This window comes from Colossoma macropomum, unplaced genomic scaffold (genome assembly GCF_904425465.1).
Source record: "Colossoma macropomum unplaced genomic scaffold, Colossoma_macropomum, whole genome shotgun sequence".
NCBI lineage: Eukaryota > Metazoa > Chordata > Actinopteri > Characiformes > Serrasalmidae > Colossoma > Colossoma macropomum.
Window position 1 is genome coordinate 13,518,465 of NW_023494785.1, and position 26,680 is coordinate 13,545,144.

Below are 26,680 nucleotides of genomic sequence, written 5' to 3' on the forward strand. Positions count from 1 at the left end.
ATGTCTCTCAACGTTCGACCGTTTTCCGAGGCTGAAGTCGCTTTTTATTCTCCAGCTTCTTGTTCGAATTTACCCGTTCCACCTTAAATTCTGACTGAGGCGCCGAATGTAAATGCGGCACCATTTAAGATGGAACGGGAGAATTCGAAAGAGAAGCTGACTTCAGCTTCGCCACTTTTTACTGTGTGACAGTCTCTCGTTGCAGATTTAACGTACCAGGAAACCAACTGCGCTGCTTATAAATGCGAATAACGCATCGCTGCTATGTGACCTTCAGTCTGCACGCCGGTTCTCAGTCGTTGCGAAACAGGGCTTTCGTGCTATGTTGCACACGTCCCGTCTCAACAACTACAACTACTTTACTGACACAGCGACCCCCCCGTCTCAACAACGAGACCAAAACCGAAGTTATAAAATCACTAAAGAAAACGGGTAGAATAGCTGTAACGTGCTGCGTGGTCATCCATTACAACTGGATCTTATTTCACCGTAACTGCGCATTTTATCGCAGATGAATTGCAGCAGCTTCTCGTGCTCCAAACGAGCACTGAATGAGAGCATTCTAGTTCACTTACCACATCACTTCCATTTGTTTTATTAAAAAAGATATTGGAAGTAAATTCATTCTGGATCATTACAAATACTTTGCTTTAAAAGTACCAAGTCACTTTAAATAACTAACATATATATTTCAGTTGGTTTTTCTTGTATTTTTATTTTTACTTATTTACTTTCTGTAGAGTGATTAGCTGAGCCTCACCACAAGCATTTCAATGCATAAATGTCCTGATATGTTGTACAAATGACAAATAAACTTGAACCTTGAACTCGAAACTTGAGCTCACACAGTGAGAGAATATAAATGCTATATAGAAAAAAAAAGATGCATCGAGATGCATCGATAATCGTTTTATAATCGCATCGCAGCCCTCTGAATCGTAATCGAATCGAATCGTGAGGTGCCTAGAGATTCCCACCCCTAGTGTCCACATATTTTGACAGTTGATTTGAGGCCATTTTTTAGGTGAATTGGATGTTAGCAACCCTTAAACCACTTGTTGGCCAAATAATGAGACCTGTTACCTCAGTATAACAAAGTTATCAATGGGATGGAGTGGCTCAGGAGGTGGGACAGAGTAGGACAGAGTGGGACAAGGTGAAGGGCAGAGATGTTTAGGAGCACATAGTAAGTCAATTATGCTCTTTGCCCTTACAAGCCCTTTAAAAACAAAATCAATAGTATAAAGTCAGCCAGATGAGTAAAACGTTGAAGTTGTGGCTTGTGTAAAAATACTGTGTGGACTTCTGGTGTAAAACACGCTCCAGAAATACCGTGTGTACTAATATTAGTCTGTTAGTATCGAAATGTGATAAACTTGCTATTATGGACTGCTTGAATATCCCTGAATGACATTGTACTGCTGAATTGTGTTTTGCAGAATGTGAATGGTATTAAGTACCATGCCAAGAACGGCCATCGCACTCAGATCCGTGTGCGTAAGCCCTTTAAGTGCCGCTGTGGGAAGAGCTACAAGAGCTCGCAGGGTCTCCGCCACCACACCATCAACTTCCACCCACCTGTCTCAGCTGACATCATCCGCAAGATGCAGCAGTAGAGCGGGCCTCTGTGCCAACAAATTATCTCACACACCTTATTGCACACTCACACACCATCACCAAGAGCTGTTGCTGCGTGTAATAATTCTGACCTCCTGCTTGAGGAAGTTCTCTATGCTCTCATTCCTTATCTCCATTTTACTCTTCCACAAGGAAGACTCTGTCCCTTCTTTCCACCCCTCCATGAGGAATCCTGTACCCTTTCATTTAACTCTTCCATGAGGAAGACTCCCTCTATCTGCCCATCGTTTCATACCTCCATTAGGAGGTTCTCTTTATCCCTCTCTCATTCCATCTCTTCATGAAGAGGACACTCTTTTTATGCCCCTTTTAATTCCATGCCTCTTCAAGGAGCGTCTGTGTTCCTCTTACACTACACTTTGAAATGCATGCATTTTTTTTTCATTATTTGTATCTTGTTATCTGTTCTCTGCCTATCTGAGATGATGTATCGTATTAGAGTTCACAGTTTTGTACTTTTGCACATTCAACTATCATTCTTTTTTTGTCTTGTATTACTATTGACATAAGGTGCTTATTGTAAAATAATTATGGTATGCTTGGAGAAGATGGATTGGCGTCATTGTGGGGGGAGGTCCCAAAAGTTGCTGTCACTAGAGGTGGTGCATGATGTGTGCAGAAGCTTCAGATTCAGAGTCAAAGCCAGGCTGTCAGAATTCATCAATCCTGACCACAACTCTGGTGCTTTTTGCCATGGCTCCTAAGATTCTCTGAAGCTCTTGGATACTCATAGAGGAATGGCAAAGAAAGCCTGAATGTTAATGTTTCAACTACCCAATATTATGTAAGCAACGTTTTTAGTTATAGATTGTATATAAATTATATATAGACTTTCATAATCAGATATTAAATCTATGCTTTATTCCCAAGTTTTGCATTTTCATTTAAAAAAACTATACCAAGCAAGATATTGAGTATAGAAATTCATTTTGGGAATGTTTTGGCCTGTTTCTGTTATCCTTGGGCAGATCCTGTTTCCGCACCTAATAACAATCTTCTCAGGTGACAAATTGCCAGCATTTCAGAACCGTTAACCTGCCCACATACTCCGACGCTATTTTTCAAGTCAACTGTTACACAGGTTCCAGGCCGGCTATGGCTGGTGTGTTTCTAGAATCTCTGGAGCCTTCTAGAACTCCATAGCTGAATTCATTGCCTGGCGAAATAACTAAAGCACTTTGTAGTGACTAGTTGCCAACAGAGTTTGGAGGTTTCCATTGCCAATGTGTCAGGGGCTGTAGAGTCCCACCTGCGAGTCACAGAGTAAAGTTTAAAGACTAGCGTGCCACTCTGGGGGTTGGAGTACCTGTACAAGTTTTGTCTTTCCACCCAAGGGAATTGATTTTATTTTTTATTAGACTCCCAAAGTGCAAGTTGGTTGCAATTATCAAAACTGGTTGCCTTGAATTGTGGTAGACCACAGCATTCCAGTACAGTATACTTGTTTGACTTCGTGTAGCCAGGTGTTGGTATGATGAATTGATCCAGATTATGTGTTTATCCTCTGACTCTGGCTGACCTCTGGTCTAATTTGAGTGGCCTTTTGGATGGATTTGTGCCCATATAGACAAACAAGTTAATACAGTTCTTGATAGGGGAGCAGTCGCCCATTAGTGTCTCAGTGCTATGCTTTTTGCAGCAACAGAGTTTTGATTTTGTAGGAGTTATCAACTGATCGGGGTAACTCAGGGATACCCAACCCTAGAGCTGGTGCTTCATTTTTCTGCCTGTAAACTCTGCAGAACAGTTCGTCTTCAGGAGCAAGGTTACCAAACATCTCAGAGTAACGATGATGATCTTGGCTCAGTTTTTGCTTTTGCATCTTATTGAATACAATTACATCAAGAGGTGGCCTGATCCTAAGCCGTAGTCCTGCTCTGGGAGGACTGATTAAATACATCAACGAAGAATCCAGAGAGCAGCCAGATCAAGGACCTGCCAATCACCCATCATGACATCATTGCATGGACGTCACTGTTGTAATGGAACTGCATTATCTGTTTAGATGAACATTGTGACAGTATTATACTGCCAGTCTGGAGGGAAGTATTTGACATGTTGTGCATAGTTTATGTATTATGTCTCTGTGTAAGTGCATTAAATTATATTTTCGTATGTTTCTGGAGAAAGGTGTTCCTACATGTAAAGAAGCTGACAACAGAGGTTGTTTTAAAATTGGTAACTTTAAACAAAAGTAGGAAAAAACTGACAAAAAAAAAGCTGCTCCGTCAATGTAAACCTGGTTCCAATTTAATTAATAAATGGCCTCTGATGCGTGTTTGGAGAGAGTTGTGTGTGTGTGTTTATCACAATTCACAGAACATTAGCATGTTTTATCACATACATTTAAGATTGGCTAAGTATGACTGTTTTAGCTGAAACTAAACTTAGCATCACTGTAAACTGCTCATGATAAAAGTACAGTTGTGAAAACTAGCAGTTCAGTTTGCTGCATCCTCACTTGGATGACAGGCGCTGTCAGCCGTACTGTCAACTCAACATAACTAGCTATTTTTCCAAACAAAATCTTTATTGGTGTAGATCAGATATAGAAGACAGACACACACACACATACATACCAAGAAAAAAAAACATCCAGAAGACCATACACCTTGAACTTAAATCATGAAACGTGAGGAGTTGGTTAACTGATACAGATTAAGTCTGGCACCATTAAAACGGCAAATGTGAACTCATGACATCTTATGTGAGATTAAATAAGGGTAGGCAATATTTGTTATCATATATGCTCTTTTAAGTATACTGTAGATGTCAGTACTCAAAGAATACTGACCAACTGCATGTTTTGTTACAAAGACAGTGCAACTAGTGCTGTTTAACTGGATTTAGTGCAGTGCAGTACGAGACATTAAGTAACTGTTTCTGATAGCTGTTTAACTGTTGCACTACCAGTGCTTTGCCTGTTCCAACTTATTCAACAACAAAAAAAAAGTCTAAGTATTGTGATGTTTCTGTCATATTGCCCACCCCTAAGATTTCGACAGCTCAACTATATAAAAAAGGATGCTTAGTCAGATTGCATTGTGACCTAAAATCCTCCTGAACATAACCCTGGCTCTAAATCACTTGCATCAAGCTGTGGTTTTCCAACAAACATTCTTTTCAGTCCCAAAACCAGGCTTACTTTGTATCAAGAAAACCAGACTGAGAGGTCTTAATATCAGTGCACAGTAACAGAGGAAAGGCATGCAACTCAATTATAAGAATGGTTTGTATGCGTGTTGATTTAAATAGATGAAGAAACAAAAAGAAACTTATCAAACCATTAATTTGCCTGTTAAAGCCTTACTGTACTTCCTCAGAGATCTTAAAAGCTTATTCTAAAATAGATTATTTTATGATATAGGATCAGCTCATCAGTTCATTGCGTATAAACTAATATTTTGCCCTGACAGTACAGAACTGTGCTAGATCGGCAGAGGAAAAATAGACAATACCTGACATATTCCATAAAGCCTGGTGACTGTTAGCGATTCATTGTGTTAAAATGTTCATAAAAGTATTATACCTTGCTGACTGTGATAAGATTGGTGAAGTGATGGTGAGTGAATCTGTGCAAAGCTCTTCTGAGAAGCAAACTTAGAACAAATAAATAGCAATCCTAAAATCAATCAGTCACTCTGCTTTAACTCTAATCTCATGTAATGTCATTTTAATGACAGTAGCGTCTGCTCATCTCATTGCTTATGGGTAATGTGAGCCTTAAATGTCCTTAGCGCAGCGATAGTGAAGAGCGATTAAACTGATTGCCTACAAATAGATGCTCATGTGTGGCTAAGAGTTAACGGCAGCGGTTATGAGGCAAGAAAATGAGTTAAAATGGAGCAGAGGTGAGTATTTCTTCCTCTCTTGCCGGATCTAGTCGAAGTTGAGCACGTTGCCATCAAAATGGGTGAGCACGTGCTTCTCAAAAAGTTGCTGATCGCAGTCGAGGGGGAACTGCTCACTGCACATGGGGCACACCTTCCAGTGACTCTCCACATGCTCTTCAAACTTTGACTGATCATAATGTGGCGGGAAGATCACCTCACACAGCGGACAGCGCTTCTGCAGCTCCTGACTGCAAACATTAAAAAAAGAAAAACCCACAAAGTTGGCATGAGAAAATTCATATAAATGAAAAAGATAAAATGACATAGTAAGGGAACCAGAGAAAAAGAGCAACATGAAAGAGAAGAGGGGTGTTTGTGTGTAGTAAGCTGTTTTGATGATGCTGAAGCACCAGGCGAGTGAAGCAGTAAAAGAGCATCTGTGTGTTAGACGATGTGGGTGGCCTCTATAGCTAATCCAATTACAAACAAATCTCCTGCAGACCTCAGCAGCATGACAGATATCCGCACTTTCTATGTGATACAAAAGCACTAGAGAAGAATGTGTGAGGGAACGGGTGTGTATTGTACCTGGAGTCAAAGCAGAAGGGCATTTGTCCGTCATTGAGGAAGTTAGTGGGTGGGTCGCTGACTGTAGGCTGGTCATTAGCTTGCTGAAATGGGAGCTAGAAAATGAATACACCACTCTATCATCACAGGCTTAGCTGATAACTTATGTGATCAGTAAAATTCAGATTCAGAGCATTAATTTCCCTATTTAACAACCCTTGCAGATGTCCACTAACTTTTCTACCGCTTCACATTATTATTATTATTTTTTTTATTTGAAGTGAAACTCAGTGAGATACTATTACCTAGCTCTAGCATGTCACCCCTTATTAGGATGAGTACACAATGTTCTGAGAGCCAAAATGCTATTCGCTAATAAATAGGAAAATGTAATTATTATTATTGGAATATTGCAGATAATTAGAACTGATAATTTAATGTCCTACATATCAATATGTATCACTGCTCATCCATGTACTGATACACATGTAATCTCCATTGCTAAGCATTTTCATTCCTTTAAACTCACACCACACACACAATACCAAGTTCAATTGTCCATCCAGGGAGGAACTCCACTGCTGTACTAATAAGAGTCTTTCAGCAGGATTGATAACATTACATTCACCCTCCACTGTACCATGCTTTGTAACAGTGGTTCCCAAACGTCTTCTTTCCAGGACATGTACGTTGAGGTTGCGTTTGTCCCAAAATACAATAGCTTATCAAAAAATTCTTAGTTTTTTAAGCTATCATTCCATTTTTACTCAACATATTTTCCATCAACAAGCTCAGTACCATACCACAATAAAAGAATGAAAAATGCAAAAGCTTAAACTGTCACATGACTAGGATGAACTCACAGTGCTTGGCTGTTCCTCGGGCTCCTCCAGACCATCAGGCCGACTAAGGTTGCGTGCGGGCTGGCTGCAGACAACATTACTATCCCAGGACGGAGGCCCTGCCGGGGGCAATCTGGGTGCCTGCTCATCAGAGAACTCCCCATCTGCACTGTCTGAATTGAGAAACATGGGAATATGAAAATGAGTGATGTATAGTCTATCCGGTTTGGCATTTCCATCCTGATCTAAAGTCTTCGACGTTTAGAGATGTAGCGGGCTGTGACGTGTGTGGACAAGACACTGACCCCTGGTTTCAGATGAATAAGGATTCCCAAACATCAGATCAGTAGGACGCTGGGCCACCAGGAGAGGAGAGGGGGCATCTTGCTGATATGGCAAGGGGTACTGCAGAAAAACTGGCTGCACATCCAAACTACCATTATCCTCCTCTTCCTCACGGCTAGCACTTCTCTGCATCTCCTAAAGCAAAAGACACTTTCATTAAACGTTTGACAAAGAATTACAACAAAGTATTACTCAGCAACTCTTAAGGCCAGGACAATACATCTTAACATGCCACTCAAATGTTAATTCAATTAAATTACACTTTTACTCAGTACAGCCAGACAAAAAAAAAACAGCTAAAGAAAAGCGTAAGATAAGGCCAAGAGCTTTTTGCTGACAGTTGTTCTGATTTCCTTAGTTTCCCCTCTTCTCTCCATCTTTAGCGCCAGACAATACATCATCCGCCACAGTATTTTAGCTACAGCAGCGTGGACGTACTAGCCACCCTCACACACAAACAGTTTAATTAGCCTCTTAATTAAAAACTCCTCTGCCTGTTCAAAGGGATGCAGAACTCTGCCTTTTATTGAAGTTTTCAGCAGGCGCCAATTTCATTTACAGTCGCAACCTCAAATTGGGTCATTTTGCTTGCTGAAGCGTCAAGCTCTGCGCTCTAGGTACCTCTCAGCAGTTTTTTTTATTTTTTTCCAGGCTGCTGTGCATCCCTCTCTGTGGTCCAGAGTAATTGAATGGAAAATAAGGCCTCGCTGGCTCTGCTGCCCCAATTAGAGAGATACGTTAAACCCAAACCAGACCCTGGGAGGGGGGAAAAAAGCCAAGCATTCCAGGGGCATTTTTAGATTGGCACAACTCTATAAAGGAAAAAAATCCGCACCCCTTCCAATTTCTCCTTCTCTTTGGATAATGCGGCAAGAGTGTCCTTTAGCTCCTTCAGCTCCCGGCCCTTGGCTGCTAACTGGCTCTGTGTGATGAGAAGAATGTAAGTACATTAGTAAAGAGCATATCACATTGGCTTCAGTGGAGGTTGGGTTGGGGAGTAGAAATATCAGCAGTGAAATCCTAAGCAGCATTTTTTCTAGTCTGTGAATACAGATCAAACCTTGACAGGGAACTACCAGATACATTAGGCTGCCCTGCCTCAAATATTTCTCTCATTCCTTGTTCAGCTGTCTCCATCGCTCACGTAAACAGCAGTAAAAGCCTGTCTCCTGCCCGGCACGCTCATAAACCTGCCCTGTCTGTGCAGTTGTGCTAATGCAGTGATATCATTCGAAGAGCACTGGAAGAGCCCTGAGTCACAGCAGCTATAAACAGCCAAGAGAGAAGTCAAGGCTAAACTGCCCCAGCACTTTTTATTAACAAGCCAACAGACTTTTCTGTTGGTTTCTATTTCTACTGGCTAGCAAAAGTGACAGTTGCTTTGCACAAAAGAGCAAAGCTGGTCAATTAATATATATAATATTCTCATTATATATGCCATGATGCCTTTCTTTGTCTACAGTGGTGCCCTAGACAAACACGCTGTAAGGGAAGCCTTCTCTGAACAGCGCTTTCAGCTTGTTCGTTAATCCTTTATTGAGCTGCTTTTTGAAATCGTCTCATGAAACTAAAGCAAGTTTGTCTACATTCCAAAATACATTCTCACAAAGTCACATCAGCCTATTGATGTAGGCAGTGGCCACCGGAATTCATCCTAATATGCTGTGCTGTTGCATAACATTATGGAGATACCAGATGCAGTTTGCCATGTCTATATGTCAACTTTACAATAGTTAAATGCTGGAATAAGAAATAACATGGAACCTGGCAAATGAGAACAAGAAGATTTCAATGTATTGTTTTTTTATTTATTTATTTATTTATTTATTTTTCCCTGAGTGGTCAAGTTAGATGCAGGAACAGTAGTAGGTGCTGACCTTGTAACGATCCTCCTCGGCAGCCAGCTGCAATTTCAAGCCCTCGTTTATCTTCACCTGCTCCTTCCACTTCAGTTCCAGTTTGGCCAGCTCATCCATCAACATGCTGTTGCGTTCCTTCTCCTCCTGGAGGAGAGTACAGAATCTTTACACAGCACTACAGCTTACAGGCCACATTCGTAACACAGCTTGCTTCTTGTTTGACTATGATCATAAATCTGTGTTTTTGATTCAATGTAGCTTGATGCACTAGGTAAGGGGTTGGCAAACTATTTCATGACAAAACCAACATGTAGAGGCTTTGTTGGTCTTGAGACCCACCAAAAATCTCTCATTTCCTTAAGCTTTCAGTCCACCTTTATTCCATATTATTGTTCTTTCAACTAACAGACGGAATAGCATACCATGATAAAATAATGAAACTTGGAAAGGGCTACCTCATCACAGTCTCACAAAGTGTAGACTAGAAAAATTACAAAAATAATAAAACAATAGCAGCAATATACTCTGATTACTGCTACGCTCAGCATTGCACTCACCGGTGCATTACAGCAAAATAAAAAAGTGACAAACAGGAATATTTTGTACGTTTTAGCAGCAAACAATACATCATAACCCACTTGTCCCTACACTGTGCATGTCACGTGTTAAAGATGAATTCAAGATTGAATCTAATTACAGGAAATCATGTGATCAGCTGACTCACACAGAAAATACAAACTGAAAAATGACTTACACTCAACATCTGTTTGCACTTCCTGTACTTGTCACTCTTGTCAGACACCTCCTTACTAACCCCCTTCAGCTTGCCCTGGATGATGGCATCCAAAACGTTGTCTGATGAACCTGGGCTTCCTGTCACAAAGAGACCAAAAGAGTTGCAGTTCTCTAGTCATTACTAGGCATAGATGGCTGTAGTTATTACTAGAGCCAGACAGGAGTATGGCTAAAAACACACATATATCTTAGACTGATTCAAGGGCAGCAATCAAAAATGCAAACACCTAGACTCCAATAAATTACTAAGTCATAGATCCAAATGCTTACCGGGATCAAACAGAAGGTGTTTAGCTTGGCTAAAAGAATGTTTACCTGGCACAGATGCCTCGGGGCTTGCAGACAGAGGACCAGCTGTTCCCTCTGAACCAGGACTTCTTTTTATCTGAAATAATATAAAGTAAGGAGGGCTTTCCAGTTAGCATGTGACTATCTACTGTGAGTGAAACCTGGTGTATTATACAGTTGTATGCAAAAGTTTGGGCATCCCTGGTCAAATGACGCGTTTTGTTGATTTTCTAAGTGAAAGTAAGTAAACATATCCTCTACCTAGAACACACTTCTGTACATTGAAAGGCAGAAGTACTGTTCGTTTGCTGAATTTAACCTATTAGGGGAAACAACAACAACAACAACAACAACAACAACAACAACAACAACAACAACAACAACAACAACAACAACAACACAACAACAAAAAGTTATGGCACATTTTATATTTCATTGGTGCATTAAAAATGGCATCCTACTATACTACATACTGCAAACTGCATTATGTTGTGTATACCACATGCTATTTTTCATAGTAGTATAAAGAACAGTATCCAGTATACAACAAAAATCTTTGTGCCATATTACAGGAAAGGGGTTCAACTAAACTGTTAATATTCAGGACTGAGCCACTTAGACTGATCTCAAAACCCACCCTATTTTCCTCAGCTCTCCAGTCACTGCTTAGCAAGCAGCTGCTTTTCAGCTCTTTTAAGGTCAGGTCTTTAGCAACATGTGTGGATATATTTTGGTCAAGAGATGCCTCTTGAGTTCCGAAAGAGAACATGACAAAGTAAAGAGTTTTGCGTTCTTCCCATCTTTAAAGCCAAAAATACTAAAAAAAAATTATGTGTACCAGCTTTGGGTTAGTCTGTGTGGCTTCCAAACACACCTGTTTTCCTCTGTTTGCTAAAAAGCCAGTGATTTCTTTTTTATTATATTCGTAGTTGGTAATATGAGCTAGTTTGATTGAACAACAAGCAGCGAGACTCCATTTCTATTTCAAACACAGCCCATGTTTGTTTCAATACTTTAAACTCAGCAAAAAATAGAAAGTGTGCACTAAAATTTGCAGTACAAAAACAACAAGTTTGTCCTCTGAAGAAAATGCATTAAATTATTTTCACTTAGAAAATCAACAATACATGACTTGACTAGGATGTTCAAACTTTTGCATACAACTGTATATTAATGTAAGCCTCAATTTTAGTGGCACTGGAGTACTCATAAATACTTTAGGTGAAATGTAAAAACACAGTAACACAGTACATTCTTTGAGCAATGAGCAACGAATTTTGCATCACTGCCACTAAATCAGCACTGCCTGACCATTCTCTGGAAATGTACTGCCCTACTTTACTGAGGATAGCTGTAATTCTAACTTTACACATAAAACACAATACCTCTAAAGATCTCCATTAGCCGAGTCAGGTTGATTAAATTAGAGTTGGAAATGGCAGACCTCCAAAGTCAGTTTAGACAAAACCAAGTTAGACAGCATAGTAAAGAGGTACGTTTGCTCACCCCTTGCTGCTCAGAGAGCTTGACCACCTGTTTCTGCAGTTTCTGACAGTCCTTGTATTTTTCCTTATAATGTTCTGCAGCCATCTGCAGTCTGAGCTTCAGATCTTCTACTTCTCTCTGCAGCTCAGCCACAGCCAAACCCTCAGACTCCTTACACTGCTGAAATACAGACACATCACCTTACAGTACATGTATTCCGATTCAACAACCTCACTGAATGGAGATGGAGAATGAGATATAATGAGATTCCAATATTACTTGTGTCACTGTTAACAATGTGTTATGCTGTCTTGTATAGTTCTCAGATACTGGTATTGGTATGTGACCCAGAGTGTTGATAGTTATTAAATAAGATCCTCTAGTATACTTACAGCCTCTTGCTTGGCAGAGTTCCTCATCTCCTCCAGCTGTTTTTCCAGACGGCTACACTCAGCCCGCGCTTCAGCCTGGCCCTGCCTAAGAGAGTCAGCCTCAAGCCGGGCCCGGTACAGCTCGGCCATGCCCCGGTCCCGTGCACTGGACGAATCCCGCAACTCTGCGGATAGCATGGCAACTTGCTGCTGAGTGGCCTGCAATTGCTCCTCCTTTTGCCTTAGTTGCTCCCGCAAGGTCTTGCTTTCTCCCTGCAAGTGTATACAAACACACAGATATGAACATACATACATGCAAATACACACATAATCTAATGCCTTGATTCTTCTTCATTATTTAATAACTGGCAAATTTCTGAAAGAAGTCTACAATCTACACTGTTTGTCTGCAGAAACCTGTTCATCTAAAGTTTCTTACAAAATCAAGGGTAGTAGAGTTTGTCCCCTCCTTCACTGCAGTAATAGCCCTTACTCTAACTGGAATGCTTTACAAAGCATGTTTCTGCTGTGAAGATTTGATTCCATTCAGCCACAATAGAAATAGTGTGTTCAGGTACTGACATTGGAAGATTAGTTCTAGTTCAGAAGCTAAAGTGGTTCAGAAGCTAAAGTGCTGTTTCAGCTCATCCCAAAAGGTACTGGATAGGGCTCTACCACTCCAGAGACTGCAGTCCCTCTGCTCCACAGCCCAATGCTGAGAAACTTTGTATGCCTCTAGCTGACACTTGCTATTGGGCATGATGACCTTAGGCTTAGGTGCAGCTGCTCCAGAGCATCTCATTCTATTAGCAATGCTTTTCTATGGAGAGGATTCAACCTGTGTGTGCATTTAAACGCCTGTGTCAATAATGGGTGAACTTTTAAGCAGCTGAACACACTAATTTTAAGGGGTGTCTGGACACTTTTGGACAAATAGTGTAGCTCCTAATACACAGCACAATATTTAGGATGATCTTAAGAGGTCAGTGTATATTACCGATGGGGAGCTGTTGGCCAAAAGCTGGCGGTGCTGTTTTTCTTTCTCTGCCAGGCAAGCTTTGGCCCGAGCTAGCTCCTCTTTTAGCTGGGCAATGGTGTTCTCCTTATTCACGTCCACTGATCTCAACATTTGCAGCTCTGCACTCAGCTTAGTGTTCTCCAGCTCCCGGTTCTTCAGGTGAATCTAAGTGATACACACACATGCTCATGAACAGACAAAGCGTTATAAGAGAGCCACTGGGCTCACACTAAGACTTCACTGTCCTGGCACTTGAGCAAAAACACTCAGTAATTATCACCAGGCTGCATTTCCGCTTTGCTGGGAAATGTGCTGCCTAACTCTAATTATAACAGCAATAAGAGAGAAACGGCAGCACTAAGCTAACCCCCACTGCCAGGGGCAACAGCAATGAGGTGTGGGGCAGCCTCTACTTCCGTAGTTACAGCTCCATGTCACACCTAGTTCCTGGGCCTACCACAAAAAAGCAGGAGAGACAGGGAGAGCTTCCTGAGTGAACAGAGCCTGGCCTGTTCACACAGAGAAGGTTAAAAAGGGAGGGGATGCACAAACTAAGCACAAAGGTCTGTTCAAAGAATATAACAGGCTGGATTTATTACATTTGGGTGAAATGGATTACTTTTGTTCTTTTTTGTTCACCTGAAAATCATTCCAAATAATCAATCTGTTAAACACAGATACTGATTTTGAGTGGGGCCTTAACACTTGACATTTAAAAATGAAGGGAAGTGGTGGTACCTTGTAGAGCTCTTTCTCATCCTTCTCATTCTTCAGCTGAGACTCCAGTGCCTCCTTCTCTAGAGTGAGCTTCTTCACCCGATCTTTGAGGCTGTCCATCAGAACACCAACATTTATCATACACGCTTACATCAGCAAGTTAAACTTCAAGTAATTTTTGGTAATTTGAACAAAAATAAAAAAGTAGGAACACAGATTGTAGAACATGCTGAAAATTGCTATAAGGCACTGTCAACCCAGGTAATAATGGCAGCATGTTTCTATTTCTATGGGCAGGGAAAAAAACGTACCAGTCCAGCTCAGTCTCTTTCTGCAGGCCTTTCTGTGTAACCCCAATCAGGTCCTCTTCCAGCTGCAGCAGCCGTGCTGTGTTTTCTTCCATCCTCCTCTTCACCTCTTCTCTTTCCTCCTGAAGGCTCTGAGAGGAGAGCTGCAATTCCTAAGTTAAATACCAATAGAGAAATATCTAATGCAGATCATCCAGTAAAAAAAAAAAATCTAAGAAGCAAAACAAGAAAATATCAATGTTTTCCTTGAGGGATGCAAATGTCAATATCAAAAGCAGCCACCGTTTTTAAAACTCTTTTTAAACACTGTATTTTAAAAACACAACCTGTGAACAACACTTAACTGTAATGAGCTGAATCTTTTCAGCTCCTGTACAAACCTGAGGAAAGACCTATCAGATTTAGCAGTAAGATCTTCCAAAAAGCCATTCCTGCCAAATTCCCCTCTACAGTATGCTTTTATGAGCAATTTTTTTTGGAATTATTGTAGCAGCACATAAAACAACATATAAAAGTGCAGTCATAAAATTAACAGCCGCAAACGGGTGGGCACACTCATCTTAACTCAGTTTTCCCCCAGTGCTCATACACATCCTTCTAAAAACTCTTCCATTCAGAAAGCCACCCAACAGCAGTGATACTAATGGCATTCATGTCACTCATGAATTATGCTTTTTTATGATGTGGAGGAGACCCTGCAGACTGTGTAAAGCCTCACACTAGGGGGTGCTGACAGACTGCACTAGATTTGCACTCAACACTTGTACATAAATTCCACAAGAGGGAAAATGAACAATAATTGGTGTAAATGCACACACCAATCACTTCCTGATCTGATGTGACAAAACCTGGTATGATGCAAAGCTGTGAAAAGCCCCTAATCAAAGATTTGAAACACTATGTCCAATGATTCTAGGCAAAACAAGGTGAGTCTAGCTTAACATAACTCAATAAACAGAATGTGAAGTTTGGTCATTATTTTGTCCCCTTGGTGTCCTTCAATTTTTATACAAGTTGGAGTTCTACTATCTTTGGAGGAGGAAACATAAAGGGATTCGATGTCTCACCTGCACTTCTCTCCTAAGCTGAGCACCACTATCTCGTTCCTGCTCATACTCCTTCTGCAGTCTGTCCTTCTCCTTCAGCAGATCATCTCTCTCCTTCTGCAAGAGCTCCATGCTCTTCAGAAGTTCCTCCTTCTCAAGACGTACCTCCTCCATCTTTTGCTGAGAAACAATGCAAAACAAAACAAATCAAAAAATTACAATGACGGACAGGATAACTCTATATGACTCATTCATTAGCATCTAACAGGAAGCTGACTAATAATTCAGTCTGAGCAGTCATGGTGACTTAACATACACTTTGTAGAATGTAGACACTGCACAACGCTTAGCTGTACAGTGAGAAGCTGCACTCAAGTTAGTATGAATTCTGCCTGAGACACTAACAAGAGTCCTGAGCAGGTGCCAAGTAGTGTTTGCTTTCTGATAGCATAGCCAAGTGCTCTCTAGATAACCAAAATAGTATTTCACCTCCAGGTAGCTAGCCTTGGTGGTGACGACCAGGATGTCTGATCCACCCTCATCCTCCACGGTCAGCAGCTCTTCTTCAGTGGGGCTTTTAGAACGGAACTGAAATGGGGTACTGGCCCCACGGATTTCTCCTTTATGAGTAACATAACAGAACTGGTAGAACTCTCCATCATCGTTGGGGACATAGTAACCTGTAATATAGTCAGAGAAAGGAAGTTTAGGCTGATTATAATTTTGCTAAATACTTACGGACCCTACAGATTTATTTTGCGTTTTTAATAAAAAAAAAAAAAATTGTATTACTTTTAACTGTTAAATCCCTTTACTGTAATGTTTTCCTTGCAAACTGTAAGTATGTGAACCAAAACAACAAACTGTTATGTAGTACAAGTACAAGACACACTTTGATAGCTATCAATGTGTTGTGGTGATAAGATAAAATTGTAAAACTATATTTTGCAAAGTACACATATTTAATAATTATAAAAAAAAAAAACACTAGAAACAAAGAAACCATTCACATCCTTTAATTTAATCAGAGATAATTGTTTAAGTCAAAGGTTTAAGTCATTTCATTTGTTGCATTGTTCCAAGTTGTGTCACAGTATTTGTTGTGTTTGTCAAAATAGCCCAGCTAATTATGGTGTTGGACTAGGTGTGTTAAGGCATGGAATCATCAAAACTGTGCACTACTGTGAGTCGCCAGAAGCAGGATTAAGAAACAATGCACTAGGGTACAAAAACCAATTCACTGCTGTGTCAAACAATGATTATCATATGAAACATTTTAGTAGCTTCCATTCAACACCACATTTTATAATCCACATGTGCAAACTAAAATTATGCAACTAAAGTTTTCTATTACCCTAATACTCTCTGAGCGCAGCAGTATCAGTGAACTTCCTTCATGCTTTTTTTCCAAAAACTGTAGTACGTGACCTAAACCACTGCATTAAAACTGGCCCATCAACACTTGGGCACTTTAATAGGGGGCCCCAGTGTTTCATATTTTACTGCATCTGTCATTTGGATATTAAAACTTCTAGGAGGTTAAGCACATTTTTCTGTAAGAATGTTACCTTGAAAGACCACTGATCTGTTGACTGCAGTGCCCTCTGAATAGTTGTCTGGTAGAGGAGACCACAAGAAGGTGTAGTAGTCACGAGCTGTGCTCCAGCCAACCTAATAAGGACAGGTTTTATACGCTCCGTACATTAAACAGGCAAGTACACAGTAAACCAGCAGAATTGGGTATATAAAATGTTATAATTCTAAAATGTAGTCTGGGTATGACCTTCAACGCAATCAGTTCAGGACATCTGCAAATCAGAGGAATACCTTACAACAGTTTTATCAACTGTTTCATCCCACTACAAAGTCCATAAAGAGAACAGGATCTGACAACCTAATTCTATAAAGTGGTTCAAGTGTTTATGTATGCTGCTGCACACAGATGCAGGCTAATTCAAAGACAATAAATTCAGTATTCAGATGGTCATGGTCTAACCCACTGCCTGACTCGCTTGTTTACGTCGCTGTTAAGCTTTTCAGCACCAAAACCAAAGGGAAACACTCCAAAATGTGTGCACATGCATGAACTCCATAAGAGTTACAGTGAGATGAATGAAACATAGCTCTTCCTGGCTGCCACTACTGCTGTGCCAAACCCTCATGAATATGTTCGGTTGAGGAAGCATGGCTACAACTCAGCCTTGACAGGAAGAGGAAAATAGGTGAAAATTTTACACATACTTCAAAATGGAAACAAAAAATGTAATTATATGAATTTTATGTGTTGTTAACTGATGGCTGATGAGGGGGTGTACAGAAAATACAGCCATAACTTCAGCCCTCTGCCATAAAGCTGTCAAACAAAATCAGCCTCACATTGGACTGACTGCATTTTCGAACATGCTCACGTGCACACGCACACACACACTAAACAAGCCTGCCCTCTACTATCACAGTTCACAAAGAAAACCAACAGCAGCAGTGGTGAGGCAACAAATCTGAACATACACACACAAATCAAAAAATACAGAGTTAGTGTTGAACAGTCATATTTAAAATCCACTCTCACTGTGCACTTCTCCACAATACTAAGAATGTTGCTGTAATTCCTGAACTGTGTGCAGCAGAGCAGCCTGGGGTGCTGGAGCTATAAAGAGCAGGAAGTCATTAAAGGCAGTGTCATTACTGCACACTGGACACAGCTCACTCATTAGGCCTGTTTGGAGTTAGGGAGGGCGGAACCAAATCCCTCCATGCTTCTCATTTAGGCCTTGCAGTTGCGGAGAACTAAAATGGCTGATCAACAGGCATGCAAGAAGAGAATCTAATACAGAAAAACCTTGCATCTCCATGAAAGTAACTTTAAAGGAGAAGGAAAAAACAAACATTCTTAACTTTCAGTGTAAGTAACAAGAAAACATCACAGTTCACAAGATTGTATTCTAGGTCATCGTGCCACTGGTGTTTTTAAATTATGTAAAAAGATAAATAAAAAAAACAAAAAAATGGAGATACAAGGTTTTGTTCTAGCAACACAAAGGGCAAAAAACATCAGGAGGAAGTTACTACAGTTTAAAAAAAGCAGATGGCTTAAATCAGGTTTCTCCCAAGAGGGGAGATGCCCTTCAAATGAAGACTGAAGTCCATGAGGGTTATTTTGTTCTGTGAAGCCTTACATACGAACTAGTGCCCATTACAAACTAGCTGTAGAACAGTCAAATATGCAAAAGATAAATGAACTATACGAGTTGTTATGCACATTCATAGTCTTCTTCTTCCAATTATAGGGGGTTGTGAGACAACATTTATTGCAAATTCAATACCCTAGGATTTCACATTATAAAAAAAGATTCTTAATATGAGTCATACTGACGAAGTGGAACGGTTTCCACCGTTCTAATAACAAAAACAATTCATGGTATTCCTAAAAGAGACAGCCACAAGAACAAAAATAAAAACTCCCTTGCACTGTGCCTAAATTAATTTATGCTTGTGTGTATTTAAATTTATTTGCAATCTAATGACTTGTGTTCATTATGCCTTTGTTTTGGCAATGGGACATTAGGGAGGTGCATGGGTACTGGAATCCTCCAGTCTGCAACTGCCAGTGTTTGAATACTGAAATCTCTTGTCAAATATTCACTATACTGCAGCAATGAAAGTTCGAGTAAAAACAAAAGTCAAAAAAAGCAAAAAATCTGTGAAATGTCATTATATTTTAATAGGGCTGTAAAGTGTGACAGTTTGGTTGTGTTAAGTAAATATACAGTATCACGGGGGACCCATTATGCCTTTCTGGTTTCTCCTCTTTCTTTTAATGTTATATAGCCTTTTATGCATGTAAACAGTCTGCAAAGTTACAAAGCTCCAAGTACACACCAGAAGGAGTAACTCCTCCACAGAAACCACTTTTCTCATCTCTTACATTACGTGTACCAAAATTAGTTAGAATGCAAATCCTTAGTTGGCATTTCCTTGTAGAAGAATCACAGTACATATATCTTGAAGTGTGTGTATTGCTGCACCCCTAACGTATTAAAAATTGTAGAGACTTGATGTCCCTATAAACCATCCCTTTTTATGTTGGACATGTCTCCTGGAGGCTTTGGGGATGACTTCTAAGTATATGTGAAGTGCAATCAAAGCCCAAAGAAACATCAGTACCTTCCAGGCTAGCTTGATGTGCATAGAGTTTGAAATATGTGTCACATCAGCTGCCCCCCTTAAGTTTGACTGTAAAACACACACTTGTTCTGTATTACCTTTGCAAGTGTTTAAGGGAACCAAATCAGGGAAGTGAATTTCATATATGAAAACTTCCAGAAAGATGAACACAACCAGTTACTGTTATTCTGCTACTGACTGAAAGGATGTGGTAAATAAAGTGCACCAAATGGTGAACTCTCTGAAGGGTAATCACCTGAGAACAGCTACAGAACTGAGGGAAAGTTTCTAGCTCTCAGTCACATGCACACATATATCAGAGCTATCTATCTGCAACAGTGGGAAGAACATATATCAGGGCACACTACTGATCACCATTTCCACTCTGACAGCATAATTATAAAGCACTGTCCGCCTTCTTCACTCTCATGGCGTGTCCCAACACTCCAAACATGACGTTCTCAGCTTTTCAAGTTAGGCTTTCTGCAAGCCCTCCAGTTTCAAAGAGCTATGGGCTGCGTTGTGCAAGCTCAAACATAAACCTATAGCTTATTTCCTTAGCATTTTTTCAGTGGACAATGTGGCCTGGCACGGTAGGGTGACAAATATATGATCCCATATTTTGTCATCATTTTCACTGCCAAGTGACCAACACCACAACTAAAGCCGCTTTTCCACTGCATGGTACGGCTCAACTCTACTCGCTTTTGGTACCGGCTACCTTGTTTTTCACTGCAGATATAGCACTCTCTCAGTGCAGCTGGTCGTCATAGCGATGCCGCATGAAACTGCCGAGACGTGAAGGAGACAATTTTTGTTCATAAGAGGTTGTTGGCAGCAAGACAAAAAGACTGCTGGGGGAAAAAAAACAGGAGAGTTTGGGAAATACTACATCAGAGTAAAGACAACGAGACAATTCTGGTTGCCTCAAGGCGACGCAAGAGGGTTCGCTAATCTGGTAGCTAACGTTAGTTTAAGTGTTTGGTGATCCTCTCCAACTAATCAATAGTCTGCAGCATTTCTACATCACCTTATAGTATGGGCTCAGCTCGCCTGGAGCCTTAACAGAGGTGATGCCAAGAACAGTACCCAGTACCAGGTACCAGCTTTGCCTAGTGGAAAACCGAAAAAAGGGGAGTAGAGCCGAGTCGAGCCAGTACCATGCAGTGAAAAAGCGGCTTAAGTGCCAATGCTGAATTTGGTTACCCTTCTTCCCAACAGTACCAATCGTACCAAAGAAAAACAGTAAGAAAAAGACGGAAAGTTCTCTTCAGGTAACAATGAGGTGCCGCAAACGCAAGTGTGATGCTACCACCATGGAAACATCTCATCAGTGATTTAACTGAAGCACAGGTAGTTTCAACTCCTCCCCTGAACACCAGGTGGCAACAACACCCTACTGGCAGCCCACAACCATAACATAGCTTCAGGCAAGTGACTCATGGATCAGGTATCCATCTTGCCATTGTCTAGTGTGTTTGGCATGGCACCCGCTCGTCTGTCAGCAAAGCTGTGGCAATGTGAAGGATTTATGGGCTGTGGGCTCTTCCTCCCCAGGTTTAGCTCCTGCGTCAGGCAGTCTGTGTTCACTGTAGAGGAACAGAGGAACATATCTCCCTCCAGGCCACTGCAGAATACTGTATGCCAAGAAACTAGAGCCTTGAGAACAGGCTTCAAGGGCACTTCCAATCAAGATTCTTCATAGTGGTTAATCACTTCAAGACATAAAGTAGCTGTTGCAAAGTCATCAAAACAACTACTCTGCAGGAAGATAAATCAATGACTTTTTTTTCCCAACCTTTTTTCAAAGCAATTTGTCTCCATCTTTTTTGCTCATTTCTTAAACTACTCTGGCCTATAAAGAACTACAGGAAAGCAATTTTGGTGATCATAAAAGTCTTTCCATGAATCAAAATTGTTCAGCATCAATTTTCTTTGAAGCCGTTTAGCTTAAGTCTAAAAGGCTGGATCCTGCACTGTGTTTCACAGTGGGTTAATCCCATGACTCTTAATAAAGAACACTGCCTGCCTCACAACACAGCTGCAAAGAACCAGAAGCCCTCCTGACAGCTTGTTGTAAAACTGTTTCATCAAACTCTGTCCAGCACACAGACACACATACACACCCCAAGAGCCCTTAAAATGTATCTTTGATCTCTTGAGACCACAACCCAGACACCAAATCTTGACAGTCACCATTCTTCCTTCCACTTCAGCAACTATTAAGCTCTTTTCTCTCATCAGTGGTTCCCTTAATATTGCTGAAGTCGTTTGTTTTGTTTTTTTGGCCTTAACCAGCAGTGGTGGGGGGAACTCCAACAGGCAAAGCAAGCCAAAACACCCACAATTCCAACACTCATAACTCACTCCAACATGCTCCCACGGCCTTCGAGCTACAGTAGCTCAGAACTCTGCCTCTCTACCTCTCACTCACACCACCGGCAGTTTAAAATGATGCACTGCAAACAGCCACACATGTAGCAAAGGTTAAAAATCACCAAAGAGTAATAATGTTCCCAGCTCGTAGAGGTGCTTCCACATAAAGTGAACCGATTATTTCAGCAATAAATCATTTTCAAAAGCTACACTGCTAAAAGTGATGGCATAAACATTAAAAGTTGTGTGACCAATTTTGCCAAAAGTTAGCTCAAGCTTGTTGCTTTGAAACTCAGCCAAACAAATGCAGACCCTCCCTTCAGTGTTCCATCAAAATCTTTGTCCCCAAAACAAGACTAGGCTAGAACGCGTAATTAATGAGGCTAACTTAGCTGTAACGAATGACATGTTAGCTGCATCCCAAAAGACAGACTCAAGCCGAGAAAGGTGATCCCTCAGCACGCTTTTAAAAAAGATGGTTCTTTGAGGGTTCTTTAGTAAAGACAATGATTCTATTAGAATGAAGAACACTCAAAAAACCAACCACCTGTATGCTTAAAGGGTTCTTTATGTCATGAAATGATTCTTCAGACTGATCATGAGAACATGTTGTATATGAGTCTATATAGAACCTTTCTGAAAAGGGTTTTATATAGCATCAAAAAGGGTTCCTCTATTATTACAATATTAAGCTTGTAACAATAGAAGAACCCATCTTGGTGCCCCTTTTCTTGCTGAATGAAAAATGTACCTGCACAGTGCCTTTTTTCCTTGACTGTGTACCTAACATTACCCTTGTTGGATTGACTCCCTTAAACCCACTTCAGCACTATGCTGACTAACTGACTGAAGCAAAAGCAGAAACTGTTCACTACATGCAGGCATCTAATTGAACCTTTGGTTTACAATGACTTTAATGAGCATGCTTTCTTTCCTGTCATAAGGGATTTACATGCAGTAGTTAGGTTAATCAATGAATCTGTTGAACTCTGTTTCCACAAAATTTTGGAGTGCGTCTGTGGGAATGTATGCCTGTTCAGTTAAAAGAGCATTCGCGAAGTCAGGTATTGATGTTGGAGAAGGCCTGGTTCACTATCGACATTCCAGTCCATCCTAAAGGTGTTAAGGTCAGGGGTCTGTGCAGACCAGTGGAGCTCCGCTCAGATATAGAGTAAAGTCAGCATCACTCTTCTAGATCTTCACATTCCTTAGCTCTGGAAAACCACAACTATGTTCAATCTTGTATAAAGTTGCTGGCCTAGATCTGTCATTTTCAATTCACTTTCTGTTCTTTCATATTTCTTAGTTTGTCTAGCAGTGCAAGGAATCAAAAGAAGTGGTGGAACTAACAATTTGAGTCATTTTCTCTGCCATTTTTAGAACTAACTTACACCCTGCCAATATATGGTATGGACGAGTAACATGACAGGCAAACAGAAACACCTCCTTAACTGCATATTGATTGAATTTGCATGAATTGTCCATCATGAGTTCCAAAGTGGTAAGTGGGCGTAAAGCAGTTTCACTACTGTACTGAAAGAAGACTGATTTTAAGATTAATATCCTTGTTTAACATTTACAATCGGTACCACTGTTGATGGGGTCAATCAGACAAATATTTTAATAAAAAACACAGTGCTGGGGTTTACCTTGAATATACCGACCCAGTCCTTAGGGTGGGGTTTAATGAATTGTGTGAGTGTGTAGTGGCACTCCAGAGCAGCATGGGGAAGATAGCTCTTCCCCACGTTCTGGAAGATGACATGGGCAAAGTTGGATGTTTCCATGGCGCTGCTTGCTAATGTCCCTTCCTGGAATAAGGCCATCTGTCAGTCAGCAGCTGGCCCTGTGAGAGAACCACACCAGTCAGGAGAAATGAAAGAGTACAGAGGTTAATTTCAGAAATTGCTTTTCAAGCTTAGCACTTCCCCAAATTACAGCATGAATCAGGCCATGGCCATAAACACAACAGACATCCATGAAATTTTCCTCATGAGTCGATTTGTTAATATGCATTTAGTTTAGTTTTATATACCACGTTTCAATTCATGGCAAGGACTTACTTTCTCTTTGTTGTTTTTACAACAAGAACGGCCTACATGTCAAAGTCAAGACACACAGACACTCCTTTTTTGCGAAGACTGCTGATACTACACAAGTGTAGACACACTCTAACAGATAAGACAATGAAAGGTTCAAATTTAAATGGAAACACATTCACATGCTAGTGACTCAGCAGTTACTGACATTTGGGAGGGGTGAGCACAGGATTTGTTAAGGACATTTTTTCTGGCCTATCAAGTTGTGAACCCTCGAAGAAGCAGAGACATGCAATTTATTTTGTCATCATGGTAATCCACAGCCAGGGGAAATTTTCAGAAAGAAGGATGACTTACGGCAGACGTAAACACGGTCTGTTGGCAATCAACACACTGCGGTTCTAAAGATAATTTTAATGTAAGTTTAATTTTAAAAATACCACTTGTTCTGGCTTTATCAATTGAGCAACAACCACAAGTAACGTGACTGTGTGTCACAGCATATAAAAAATAGTGCCTATGTATAGCATGCATTTGATTAGCTGATAGTATCACTGTGAATATCCACACTGCTGAAACAGGAAATTCCTGTTGGTTACTGACAAGGGCACATACACAAGATGTCATGGATGTTTTTAGATTTCCTTCTCTCTATGTATCTCCTGTATATACACATCAGTGCTATGGCATGTGGCATGATGCTGTTTGCATTCAGAAGTATTGATCATTTAAAAACAAATCAGATTAACCACTCACAATTTAGCTTTGCTACATTTAACAAAAATGAATAACTGATGTAAACTACCAGCAGTCTGCTTGAACTTAATTTACTTTTGGACAACTAAATTAATTTACCTACTAACGTGAACTTTCTTAATATACACTTTTGAAAAAGACGGTTCTTTAAGGGTTCTTTAGTGAAAGCAACAGTTGTAGTTAGAACCATGAGTTCAGTATAGAACCATGTCATGTTTAAATGGTTCTTTACATGGTGAAATGGTTTTTCTGATTGATGAAGAATGTGTTGAATGTGTTTAGGTTCAAACAATTTAGGTTCTTTATTGAACTCGTGGTTCTAAATAGAACCTCACCTTCGCAAATAACCCTTGAAGAACCATCTTTTTTAAGAGTGTAGCTCACTACGGGACGGCCAAAAACAGAAACGTGTGGCAAAATGTGGCTTAATAGTCAACAAAATAATAAAAACAAAAGTTAACACCGGAGCTGTTGGTTAATTATTCTAATGAACAAGTGACTTCTCTATTTTTAATTCTGATGAACGGTGACGAACAACTTATCTAGCCATTTATTTATCGCTGTAAGTAACACACAGGTAGGTTACTAAAGCACAAAGTACCTCGCAAACCCAGCTGCTAATGTGAGCTAGCTAGCTAGATAACTTAGCTAAACAATAACAAACGAACAGACAGCAGTCAGTAACTACCAGTGAGGTGACACAGTCTATACACAGATGAAAATGACTATTAAAGTCGTGAACGATCCAAATATTTCGACACTGTGAATGGAAAACACTGAATAACCTTGTTTGTTAACTAAGAGCTAAAAAAAACGAATTACGCCGCTAGCATTAGCATTAGCTTTTGCTAGCGATCTATTGTTTTGGTTAGTTGTTGGCTCTTATAAACAGGGAATTCGGCTTCATCCAAACACGTTCTGAAATATATTTTGTACTACAGAGACATATTTTTGTCCCAGGAGGAATGGACACAGTGTTATTGTAGAGATAAATAAAGGCTGGCCTACCTCATGCTGTATGTTCAGCAGTCAGAAATCCTCCACGGTGCTGTTGACGCACTTTACTCAGTACAGTCAACAGTGAGCGAAGAAGAGGCGTCATTTCCGTACACGCACTGGAAACGCTGATCTTCAATGTTTTGAAATGAAAAACGGGATTTTTTAAGGCAGTTAACACACAGCAAATATAGCTACCGCTTCTTCGAAAACAGTATTAGAAAACCGTTATAGAAATTAGTAGAAAAGGGGAAGGAGGGGGGGAGCCCGGTTACTTCCTTATAAGAATCATATTTATAACAAAAGAGGTTAATGTCACAGTTTTGCATAGGGTGTAGTTCGGTTTCGGGACTTGTTTGCATTCTGTAAATACTCTGAAAGACTCTGGAAAAGCTTGTCCACACTGTTCTTTTCTCTCAGAGGTTTAATTTGCTGCTTCACCTGTATAGACCTCAGTCAGGAACTTCTTTCAACTTCTGAAGGACTTCATTCGTGAGAGCAAGGGTCAGCCAAAATGTTTGCTTTCATGCCTACATCTCTCAAAGTGAACCTGAAACTTAAACTGACCTTAACCGGAACAACATTCTCATTTCACTATTTCATAACACTGAAGGAGAAGAATATGAGTTTGATCAATTATTAGTTATCTGGTCAGAGAAACTGATCAATCTCTATGATATAATAACACCTATCAGACTCAATAACTAAACAAGACATCAGTACTCACACTAAAATATTGATGCTCAGTGTTCCCTTTAAGTAAACTGGAAGTCAAAATTGACTGCTTTTACCTTGTTAGTTCATGTCCCTGGTCGTTTTAAGCACGCATTTTTCATCATATATCGTTTCAAAGACAAAGTTCTTGTTTTCCCATAACGAAAAAAATATTGTGGAAAATAAAATTAAATCTTATTTAATAATGATACAAAGGCTTTCTGGTATATTTTTTGATTCCCACAGCTGTACCTGCACAGTCATTTTCACATCTCATACTGTGATGACAAGGTCAGCCCTTTGCAATTCCACCGATGTTAAAGGTCCCAAATCCTACTTTTTCCTGCACATTAAAAATAATTAATAATTTTATTTTTACATGACCAAACCTCTGGTTACCTCTTAGAATTAAACAGGCTGTTTTGTTATTGAGTCATATACAAATGATCCCTGCTCTGATTGGCTGCTCTGCGCTGTTCCTCATTCAAAAAGCAGACCAGGCTGAGACACTCCTTATAACTTC

At 40.3% G+C, this 26,680-nt stretch overlaps 2 protein-coding genes across 3 annotated transcripts in view; one reads left to right on the forward strand and one right to left on the reverse strand.

Annotated features, from left to right (window-relative positions):
* jazf1b (JAZF zinc finger 1b) overlaps window positions 1–4,261 on the forward strand; it is a 27,225-nt gene extending 22,964 nt beyond the window's left edge. Inside the window, exon 5 of the mRNA XM_036583010.1 lies at window positions 1,440–4,261. Within this exon, the coding sequence (XP_036438903.1) occupies window positions 1,440–1,616 (177 nt within the window). The 3' untranslated portion in view covers window positions 1,617–4,261. The remainder of the gene's footprint in view (window positions 1–1,439) is intronic.
* Window positions 4,150–26,040, reverse strand: tax1bp1b (Tax1 (human T-cell leukemia virus type I) binding protein 1b). Of its 2 annotated transcripts, none has more exons than XM_036582999.1 (19): window positions 25,885–26,040; window positions 25,456–25,576; window positions 23,302–23,498; window positions 16,681–16,783; window positions 15,602–15,792; window positions 15,134–15,292; window positions 14,070–14,218; window positions 13,780–13,870; window positions 13,021–13,206; window positions 12,045–12,296; window positions 11,674–11,829; window positions 10,195–10,264; window positions 9,839–9,957; window positions 9,103–9,228; window positions 8,061–8,147; window positions 7,186–7,360; window positions 6,902–7,053; window positions 6,060–6,142; window positions 4,150–5,719 (listed from the first exon to the last, which is right to left on the reverse strand). In XM_036582999.1, the coding sequence occupies exons 3-19, from the start codon at window positions 23,476–23,478 to the stop codon at window positions 5,518–5,520; spliced, it is 2,478 nt and encodes an 825-aa protein (XP_036438892.1). In that variant the 5' UTR covers window positions 23,479–23,498; window positions 25,456–25,576; window positions 25,885–26,040; the 3' UTR covers window positions 4,150–5,517. The 2 variants fall into 2 exon arrangements, with proteins under 2 accessions (XP_036438892.1, XP_036438884.1); XM_036582991.1 differs by having other exon boundaries at window positions 11,674–11,832; window positions 25,885–26,039.
* Between the last annotated feature and the right edge of the window lie 640 nt (window positions 26,041–26,680).

Bases quoted from the DNA above. Each gene is read 5' to 3' on its own strand.
- tax1bp1b (XM_036582991.1), bottom strand. From the start codon at position 23,478: ATGGCCTTATTCCAGGAAGGGACATTAGCAAGCAGCGCCATGGAAACA. The intron at 10,265-11,673 runs GTGAGCAAACGT...ATATTATTTCAG, and splicing joins AGCTCTCTGAGCAGCAAGGG to ATAAAAAGAAGTCCTGGTTC. The intron at 9,958-10,194 runs GTAAACATTCTT...TCTTTGTGACAG, and splicing joins CCCCGAGGCATCTGTGCCAG to GAAGCCCAGGTTCATCAGAC.